The 9,523-nt window shown below is 72.6% G+C and overlaps 5 protein-coding genes across 5 annotated transcripts in view; 1 reads left to right on the top strand and 4 right to left on the bottom strand.

Annotated features, from left to right (window-relative positions):
• Positions 1-954: 954 nt before the first annotated feature.
• AURANDRAFT_22357 (hypothetical protein) lies at positions 955-1,836 on the bottom strand (the record flags this gene model as incomplete). The annotated part of the gene is made up of 1 exon (XM_009036195.1): positions 955-1,836. One exon carries the CDS (start codon positions 1,834-1,836, stop codon positions 955-957), a length of 882 nt encoding a protein of 293 aa, XP_009034443.1.
• Positions 1,837-2,533: 697 nt separating this feature from the next.
• Positions 2,534-3,549, bottom strand: AURANDRAFT_22191 (hypothetical protein; the record flags this gene model as incomplete). Its single annotated transcript, XM_009036194.1, has 2 exons — positions 2,534-3,005; positions 3,206-3,549. The coding sequence occupies 2 exons, from the start codon at positions 3,547-3,549 to the stop codon at positions 2,534-2,536; spliced, it is 816 nt and encodes a 271-aa protein (XP_009034442.1).
• A 344-nt stretch (positions 3,550-3,893) lies between these two features.
• AURANDRAFT_21828 (hypothetical protein) lies at positions 3,894-5,060 on the top strand (the record flags this gene model as incomplete). The annotated part of the gene is made up of 4 exons (XM_009036219.1): positions 3,894-4,062; positions 4,113-4,321; positions 4,620-4,733; positions 4,872-5,060. The coding sequence occupies 4 exons, from the start codon at positions 3,894-3,896 to the stop codon at positions 5,058-5,060; spliced, it is 681 nt and encodes a 226-aa protein (XP_009034467.1).
• Positions 5,061-5,193: 133 nt separating this feature from the next.
• AURANDRAFT_15757 (hypothetical protein) lies at positions 5,194-5,502 on the bottom strand (the record flags this gene model as incomplete). The annotated part of the gene is made up of 1 exon (XM_009036193.1): positions 5,194-5,502. A coding segment is annotated over one exon (309 nt), but the record flags the coding sequence as incomplete, so codon positions are not given.
• Positions 5,503-9,143: 3,641 nt separating this feature from the next.
• AURANDRAFT_62397 (hypothetical protein) overlaps positions 9,144-9,523 on the bottom strand; it is a gene marked incomplete at both ends in the record, with an annotated part of 876 nt that continues 496 nt past the window's right edge. The window contains one exon of the mRNA XM_009036192.1: positions 9,144-9,494. Within this exon, the coding sequence (XP_009034440.1) occupies positions 9,144-9,494 (351 nt within the window). The remainder of the gene's footprint in view (positions 9,495-9,523) is intronic.

The following is a 9,523-nucleotide window of genomic DNA, read 5'->3' as shown; positions in this document are numbered from 1 at the left end:
GGCGTCGTCCGCGGCGCGCGCCTCCGCGGCCTCGGCCGCCTTCGTCGCGGCCTCGGCGCGCCGCCACGCGGACGCGGCGCGCGCGCGCTGGCGCGCGCGGTGCGCCTCGACCTCGCCGGCGTAGTCGACGCGCTCGGCGTCGCCCCAAAAGGCCGCGCGCGCGGCCGCGTAGCCCTCGCCGTCCTCCGCGCGCGACGCGACGCGCGCCGTGCCGCCGTCGGCATCCCGCGACGCGACGCGTGCCGTGCCGCCGTCGGCGTCCCGCGACGCGACGCGCGCCGCGGCCCCGCCGGCGTCCCGCGACGCGACGCGCGCCGCGGCCCCGCCGGCCTCCGCCGCGGCGACGCGCCCGGGCCGCCGCCGTGGGCCGTCGGCCCGCGGCGCCGCGGCCGGCGCGGCCGCCTCGTCGTCCCGGCGGGGCCGCCGCGCGGCCGGCGCGGCCGCCTCGTCGTCGTCCCGGCGGGGCCGCCGCGCGGCCGCCTCGTTTCCCGCGCGGCGCGGTTCCCGGCGCGCGTCGCCGTCCGGCCGGTCCATTCGGCGCCGCGCCTCGCGCGGTGTCCCGGCCGCGCGCGCGCGCGCGGGCGCCTCGCCCGGCGCCTCCAGGTGCGCGTGCGACGGCTGGAAGGGCCCGTCGAGCGCCGCGGCGTTCGCGCGCCGCCACTCGAAGAAGCGCGACTCCTTCTCCGGCGAAATCTTCGCCGCGGAGCCCCGCCGGACCATGCGCGACGACAGCCGCCGGCCGCCGAGCATCATGGGCATGGCGATGCCGAGGGACCGCGACGGCCGGCTCGTGAAGGTCCGCGACGGCCGGCGCATGCGCCGAGGGGGTTCGCGCTCAAACGCTGGAGCTGCCAGCCCCCATGCTCCGCGGAAGAAGTTACAAAAGGGCAGCTTCAGCGTCAATCACGGAGGCTTCACGACGTTCGAATTAGGCGCGGGCGCGCGGTGTGTTGGTCACCTCGCCCGCGGCTCGACGGCGGCGGCGATGGCGTCGTAGATGACGTCGACGGCGAGGAAGATGATGCCCTGGCCCGGGACGACGCGTGCGGCCCGCGCGGCCGCGCCGCTGAAGAAGGCCCGGGGCCCCTCGTTCGCCGCGATCTGCCGGAAGCAGTCCGCCGTCGAGGCGTAGGCCTTCGCGCCCGTGGACTGCATCCGCGTCTTGACGACGTCGAAGGGCGACGTGCAGACCACGGAGAAGAGGCCGGCGCCGAGCCCGCCGGCGAAGGTGACGTGGCGCGGCAATTTCGCCTCGGCGTCGCCGGCCATGAAGAGGCGCCACTGGGCCATGTAGAAGAAGCGCGACCCCTGGTTGCCGCCCTGCTTCAGGCACGTCGAGAACCAGCCCGCGTAGAGCCCCGCGGGGCCCTCGGTCCGCAGGAGGTGCGGCACGCCGTCGGCGAGGCCCATGTTCAGGTTGATGAGCTTCGTCTTCAGCGTCTCCTGGGGCGTCACGGCGAGCGTCGCCTCGCAGACGCCCGCGCCGAGGCCCGCGAGGAACGACGCGCCCATGGACACCTTGCCGGTGTCCGGGTCCGCGAGCGCGTTGCGGAAGTGCGTGTTCGCGCCGAAGCGGACGCCCGCCTTGGGCGCGCTGAACGCGAGCACGGGCGCGAGGCCGTTGTAGAGGCTGAGCGCGCCCGTCGTGCGCACGGTGTAGGCGAGGCCGGAGCCGATGCCCGTGAAGGGCGGCGCCGGGCCGCCCTTGACGGTCCGGAAGGACTGGAGCTGCGTCTTGATGTACTCCATGGGCCACGTGCAGCAGCACTCGACGGCGCCGGCGACGCAGCCGGCGGCGAGGGAGATCGACGTCGTCTTCTTTTTGGGCGCGGCCATTGCGCAAAATCGCAGAAGTGGGTGGTTCAACATGGGGGGGTTGCTTTGGCAAGGTCGGCGCCGTCGCGCGACGGCGGCGTCTAAAGTCACTCTTTTTTGCATGCGCCGGGAGAGGTCCGGTGGCTACGCTCGCGTGAAGCAAGCTCTTTCTAACTCGACGATCTCGGCACAATATCCTCGAAAAAGGACCGCCTACGTACGAATACGCGCGTATACGCGCCAGCCATGCGCTGCGTATAGGTGCAGAACGGTCGCTTTTTGTGGTCGGGGCGACGCCCCATGACCCCTGGCGTCGCCCTGGACGGTTGGTGAGTGCCGGAGACGCCGTTTCGGTGTCGGTCCAAAATCCACCCTACGGGCCTCGCTCGTCCACCGCGCTCCTACGGACAAATCCGGCACAGCCGATCTCGCCACCATCGATGGTGTTGGACGTGCCCCTTGGTTTCCGAGTCGACGGTACTATGAAGGTTCGATCGCGCTCAAGATCGTGACTTTCGAGTACCGCGTCGCTGCGCTGGAGGGGTCGGCCGGGGCGCCACTACGGAGCAAACCCCCCCCTGTTCAACCAAGATTTCAAGCACTCTTCAACATCGGTAACTTTGAAGAAACGCCTGCGACCGGGGCGTCGCCCGCCACTTTCGCCCGTCGACAAGGCAGGCGCGTTAGCGTCGTCGGGCGGCGGCGCGCGCGGGCGTCGCTAGATGTTGCCGAGGCCGAGCGCGCGGTGGATGTTCTCCATGGTGATGAAGGTGATGATGGTGTGGGGCCCCGTCCTCGCGTAGCCCGCGGACCAGCCCCGCCAGAACCCCTTGGGCCCGTGGGCCGCGAGGATCGTCGCGACGGACCGCGCGACGGACGTCTGGTTCGCCATCGTGTGCGTCTTGATGACGTCGAAGGGCGACGACATGGCCGTCGTGACGAGGCCCGCGACGGAGGCGACGGAGGCGTGGAGCGCGAGGCCGTCCTGGAGGCCCGCCTCGCGCTTGAGGGAGCTCTTGACGATGTCGTACGTCGCGATCTGGGACGCCGTGTGGACGGCGCCGCGGAGCACGTGGGGCCCGACGCCCGAGAAGCCGTGCGTGAGCACGTCGCCGAAGGCGAAGGCGTGGGCCCGGTAGTAGCCGCTCTGGCTCCGCACCTTGATCATCTCCACGGGGTTCGCGAGGAACCTGGGCAGGAAAAGGGTGCGAAATTCCCAACTTTGGAGGCTCCTATCTCGGTCGTTTTCCGCTCGTTTCGGCTGATTTTTGGACGAGCGATCATCTCTCGGAGCGCTCTCGACGCGTGGGTGCTGTTTCCGAAACGCGCGCGCGCGGAACACTCACGTTGAAGCGACGTTGAATCACCCTTTTCCTGCCCCGCGAGGAACGCGGCCGCCGCGCCGGACGTCAGGCCGCTGAGTACTTTCACGGCCGGCGACCCCAACGTGCCCTCGACCTTGGACAGCTCCTGCTTGATGGGCCGGTAGGCGGCGAGGCGGAAGGCGCTGTAGGTGATGGCGCGCACGAGCGCGGGCATGGACCCGTCCATGTACGACGCGAGGCCGTGCGCGGTCACGCGGTCGCGGACGGCCTCGCCTATTCCCTTCTTCGAGAGCTGGAGGTCGACCTTCATGACGTCGATGGGGTTCGTCGCCGCCGTGGCGACGCAGGACGCCGCGCCGCCGCTCACGAAGCCCAGGAAGAGCTCGTAGGACCCGCCGGCGGCGGCCATGGGCGGCGGCGGCGTGCGAGCGGCGTGGCGGCTGCGTGTCTCGTTGCGCTGCGGCGGTGCGGACGATGCGACGCGCTCGTGCGCCGGCGGAGCGACGCTGCGGCAATGCGAGATGATGCGGGCGACGCGTGCCGAGGGACGCGGATGCGCGTACTACGATCGAAACACAGGTCGAAAGGGCTCTTTCTATCGTCATGGGCACCTCCGGCTCGTTGACCTCGAGTGCTGCCCCGGGCACTGCTGCCAAACCGTCTCGTTGCCCCGCCCCGTCGCCGCGCGGCGTCGGGCTGCGGTCGGCGCAGCGCCGCGCCGCGGCTCCCGACCAGCCGCCGCCGGTCGGAACCATGGGCGACGAGGAGAAGGTCGACCAGCGCCAGTTCAAGGTCATCCTCTTGGGGGACGGCGCCGTGGGCAAGACGTCCATCGCGACGCGCTTTTCTTCCGACGAGTTCACGCAGTCCTACAAGCAGACCATCGGCCTCGACTTCTTCATCAAGCACCTCATCCTCCCCGGTGCGGCCTCTCCCGAAACCGCTTCTTTTCTCCGGGAAGTTTCTCCGCAGGCGACGTCCACGTCGCGATGCAGATGTGGGACATCGGCGGCCAGTCCATCTCGTCGAAGATGCTCCACAACTACATCTTCGGCGCCCACGCGATCCTGCTCTGCTACGACATCACCAACTACGAGTCCTTCGCGAACCTCGAGGACTGGCGCGCGGCCGCGCCCGGGACACGGCGGCGGCCGCGCGCGGCCGCGACCGACCGCGCGCGCGTCGGCACGCGGCGGCCGAGCGACCGCTCGCGCGCGCGCCGCCCAGGTACCGCTGCGTCCGCAAGACGTTCCGCGATTCGAGCCTGCCCTTTGTGGGCTTGATAGCGAACAACGGGGCAGGAGAAGAGAGCGACATTCCCAAAGGTTCCGATCTCGGCCGATTTCCACTCGTTTCGGCTGATTTTTGGACGAGCGATCATCTCTCGGAACGGTCTCGAAGCATGGCTGCTTTTTCCGGAACGCGCGCGCGCGGAACACTCACGTTGAAGCGACGTTGAATCTCTCTTGTCCCGCCCAGGCGAACAAGTGCGACCTGAGCCACATGCGCGCGGTCAAGTCCGAGGTCCACAACCGCTTCGCCGACGAGAACGTGCTCTACAGCTTCATGATGTCCGCCAAGTCCGGCGACCAGGTCCGGCCCGGGGTCCTTCGCGGGGGGGGGGGTCGTTCGAGCGCCGCGCGTCGAGCGCGTCGAGGCCGCGCGCCGCGACGACCGCCCCGCGCGCGCCGCGAGCGGCGCGCGCGCCGCCGACGCCGATGTCGCGCCCAGGTCAAGTCGTGCTTCCTCCGCGTCGCCGCCGTGCTCTCGAACACGAGCTTCTCGCGCCCGGAGATCGAGGTCGAGTCGCAGACCGTCGTCAAGGCGACGATCGTCGAGCACGCGCAGCACGACCCCAACGTCCACAGCGGCAGCGTGCCCGCCTACACGAAGAGCAAGAGCTCCTGCGCGGTCTCCTAGGCGCGCTAAGGGGGTCCCCGCGGAGCCGACTGACGGCGCGCTTAGGCCGCACCGCGCGCGCGCGGCCGACGCCCCAAACTCACGTGAGGAGGTAGCCGGAGAGGAAGAGGGCGAAGAAGGCCCCGAGCGCGCCGAAGATGAGGCCGTTCTTGTCGCCCTCGGTCATGGTGTTGCCGCCGAAGCCGTAGCCCTGGTTCTCGGCGAAGCCCGCGATCGTCACGGTCACGGGTTGGAACTTGTCCTTGGAGCACTTGCACGTGGGACACCGGAAGCCGCTGGCGAGGTCCTCGAAGTCCGTGCCCGGCGCCGCGCCCGCGCAGCCCTTGGCCGGCTGGTACTGGAAGTCGCAGATGATGCACTGGTGAGAGCCGGTCTCCTGCTCCACGAACTTCTCGGCCTGCTTGAGGCGGCGGATCTCGCGCTGCCGCTCCGTGAGGCCGTCGTCCTCCTCCATGACCACCGCCACGCCCTCGGGGGCGCCGCCGGCGGCCTCGACGGCGTCGGCGGCGGCGGGGGCGGCCTCGTCGACCTCCGACGACCGCAGGACGCGCGGTCGTCGCGGCGCGGACGCGCCGCGGGCGACGGGCGACGGCGCGCGGAGCTGGAGCGCGACGGCGGCGTGCGCGCAGAGCGCGAAGGCGACGAGGGCGCGCACCATCGTGACGAAGTGAGCGGGCAGAGCGCAAGCTCAGTGCGCAAGCCAGTCAGCAAAGCTCGATTGTGCCGTCGCCATCGTCGACCTTGCAGTGGCAAAGCCTTGCGCCTCCGCGTCGCCGCCGCGCCGCACCGCACCGCTGTCTGCGCGACCGCCGGCCTCCCACGAGCATCGCGCGACCCGCCGCGCGCCGCGGCCAGCGATGGCGCGGCACGACTCGTCGTCCGACGACAGCGACTCGGAGGGATCGTCCGGCGACGGCCGCAAGCGGCCGCGCGCCGGCTCCGAGGACGACCCGGCGCCGAGCTCGCGCGGCGAGCGCAAGAAGCAGAAAAAGGAGAAGAAGCGATTGAAGAAAGAGAAGAAGCGCGAGCGCAAGGCGGCGAAGAAGGCGCGGAAGCGCGACCGCGGCGACGGGCCCGACGCCGCCGACGCCGCCGAATCCGCCGCGCGCGACGCGATGCCGCCGCCGCCGCCGGTGTCCATGCCGCCGCCGCCGCCGGTGTCCATGCCGCCGCCGGCGCCGGTGTCCATGCCGCCGCCGCCGCCGGTGTCCATGCCGCCGCCGGCGCCGGTGTCCATGCCGCCGCCCGTCGCCGCGCCGCCCGTCGCGCCCGCGGAGCCGCCGCGAAAGAAGAAGAAGAGCCGCGCGGACTTCTTCGCCGACCTGCAGGAATCCGAGGCGGCCAAGCCCGACATCGGCACCTTCCATGCCACGGGCAAGTTCAAGGACGCCGACGGCAACGACATCGACGAGGACCGCTCCGGCGACTGGGCCTGCCAGAAGTGCAACTACACGAACTTCAAGGAGTGCATGACCTGCGCGCGGTGCCGGTCGCTCCGCCGCTTCGAGGGCCGGAACCAGGCGTCGGGCTACTGCCAATAACAGCGCGCGCGCACCCGGGGGGTTCTCGGCGCCTCGGCGGTCCCGCCGGACGGCGGGGCTTCGCTGTCGAAGCGGCGGCGTCGCTCCGCGGCGCGCCGGGGCGCGGCCTCGGCGCGCGGCGGCGGCCGCCGCGGCCCTAGGCCGCGGCGACCTCGGGATCGCGGGCGGGCGTCTCCTCCGGCGCGGCGGGCGCCTCGTCCGGCGGCGCGTCCTTGGGCGCCTCCGCGTGCCAGGCGCCGACGCGCCAGTGCGCGGGCGCGGGCTTGTCGTCGAGCTCCTTGAGGAGGCCGTGGAGCTTCGCGGCGGCCGGCGTGGGCGGGATCTTCCCGGAGAGGAGGTCCTTGCAGGACGCGGGCCGCATGTAGTGGCGCTCGTTGACGGCGCTGCGCTCGTTGAGCGATGCGCCCTCGAGGGAGACGCCCGCGTAGATGCCCTTGGTGCAGGCGTAGGTCCACGCGGGCGCGACGCCCTCCGCGCCGAGCTCGAGCCGGCTCTCCGAGCCCGCGCCGTAGGGACCCGCGGAGACGCCCAGGGACGCGCCGAGCGTCACGCCGACGCCCGCCGTGAAGGCGAGCACGGCGCTCGGCCGGTTGAGGATGATGAGGAAGTCCATGACCTGCGCGCCGAGCTGCCAGCCGAAGCCGAAGCCGAGGACGCCGATGGCCGACGGCGCGGACCAGCCGCCGTCGGGGAGGCGCGCGAGCACGCAGCCCGTGCCGAACCGCGAGCTCGTCGTGCCGATGGCCGTCTCGAAGCAGCGGACGAAGGCGACGCCGTGCGCGCCGCGGAGCACGCCCGGCGGCGGGCCCGACGCGGGCGAGTCCAGCGCGGCCTGCAGGATGCGCTCGGCCTTGACGCACTCCTCGTCGAGGCGGAACTTGACGACGCCCAGGCCCGGGTCGTCGTAGTCGCGGCCCTCGCGGCGCGACACGGAGATCTTCAGCGGCCGCTCCGTCCGACCCGCGACCGCGGCCTCGGCCTCACCCGGGAGCACCTCCTCGTCGTTGAGCGCCGCGACGAGGTCGCCGAGCTTGATGCCGTGCGCCTCCGCCGGGGAGCCGGCGTCGACGACGGTGACGCGGCCGGCGCCGTTGAGCGAGAGGCCCAGGGCGCCGGGCTCGTGGATCTCGAAGTCCGTCTTCACCTCCTCGCCCGTCTCGAGGCCCGCGAGGCCCCGGAAGATGTCGACGGCGCCGTTGCTCATGGAGGTGACGTACTCCATGGCACCTCGACGTCGGCGACCGCGGCGCGCTCGACCGGCTCTCCGAGGCGAAGGCGTGCACGGCGCGACCCGACCGGCCGCGACCCGACTGGCTGCGGGCAGCCCGAGCCGGAGCGCCGAAAGAGTGCACTGAAGGCTCGAAGGCAAACCTGAAACGGCCGGAGCTTCTGGATACATCTGACGCCGTACATACACGGCCTTGAAAGAAGCTGCCCCAAAACGCGGGACAAAAGGCTACTTCGGCTGCCCCCGGCTCTCCGCGCGCCCCCCCGATGAATTCGCCGCCCCTTGACGACGCCCCGCTGGGCCCCCTGTCGGCGCGGTGCTGCCAGCGCTTCGTGTCCCACCTCAAGGCCGCCGAGGTCTACACCGTGGTCGGCGCGCTCCTCGTCGCGCACCGCGTCGGCGCCGCCGGCGGCGCCGCGGCCCTCGGGCCCGTCGAGGACCTCGCGGGCGGCGCCGCCGTCGGCGCCGCCGACGCCGAGGCGCTCTGGCGCCTCGCCTGGGACGGCGCGCCCGGCGTCGCGCGCGGCGGCGCGGCCGCGGCGCTCGCGCGCGCGTGCGCGACGACCACCGGCCTCTTCGGCCGCGTGCGGTCCTACCTCTTCAACTACCGGCGCCGCTTCGGCCTCTACTTCGACTTCGTCGCGACCTTCGCGCCGCGCGACGAGACCGTCGAGGTGCTGGTCGCGACGACCGTGTGCCCGCTCGTGAAAGTTGCCGTCCACGCGGCCGACCCCGCGGCGGTGCTCGTCGTCGCCGTGCGCCGGGCCCTGGGCGCGGCGCTCCTCGCGCACAACTACCCGGAGCTCGTCGAGCTCCGCCGCGTCGACGCCGCGAGCCGCCACGGCCTCGAGGCGACGTCCGGCACGAAAGCCGCGCTCGATGTGTCCGCGGAGCCCCTCGTCGACTACGGCGGCACCGCGGCGCGCCTCTTCCCGCCGGGACAGACCCACGTCGTCGTCGCCGTGCTCCACGACACCTTCGTCCTGCCCGCGGGCTTCGACTTCGACGAGCGCGCCGAGCCGGCGCCGCGGACCGTACCGGCGATCGGCGCGGGCTCCGTCGACAGCCGCAACGACGCCGAGGTCGCGAACCTCGTGCCGCCGTCGCCGGCGTCGGCCTACGCCGGCGCCGTCTGCGACGAGGGCGACGACAGCGACGACGACATGCTCGACTCCATCTGCGACGCGGTCCTCCTCACGGACGACGAGGACTCGATCTCGTCGCTGTCCTGCGACGAGTAGGCGCGGCCGGCCGCGGCGCCTTGCCGGCCCTTCCCCCGCCGCGCGCGTCGCTCTTTTTTAGCGTGCTTTTCCCCTAGACGTCCTCCTCCTCGTCGTCGTCGTCGATCTCGATGATCTCCCGCTCCTGGGTCCGGGGGTCGTTGTCGCCGGGGAGCGCCGGGTCGTCGTCGAGGGCGCCGGCCGCGTCCTCCTCCTCGCCGTCCTCCTCCTCGCCGTCGTCGGAGATCTCCTCGTCGTCGTCGTCGCCGCCGCCCGCGCCGCCGTCGTCGTCGTCGTCGTCGTCGCCGCCCGCGCCGCCGTCGTCGTCGTCGTCGTCGGCCGCGGCGGCCTCGTCCGCGGCCTCGGCCGCGGCGGCCGGCGCCGCGCCGCCCCGCGCGCCGGGGTCCGACTCCGCGGCCGCCGGCGCCGCGGCGGCGCCGTCGTCCTCGTCCAGGGCGTCGTCGTCGCCGCCGG

The sequence above is a fragment of the Aureococcus anophagefferens genome, assembly GCF_000186865.1.
Source record: "Aureococcus anophagefferens unplaced genomic scaffold AURANscaffold_4, whole genome shotgun sequence".
Lineage (NCBI taxonomy): Eukaryota > Pelagophyceae > Pelagomonadales > Pelagomonadaceae > Aureococcus > Aureococcus anophagefferens.
This window is presented reverse-complemented; position numbering and strand designations above follow the sequence as displayed.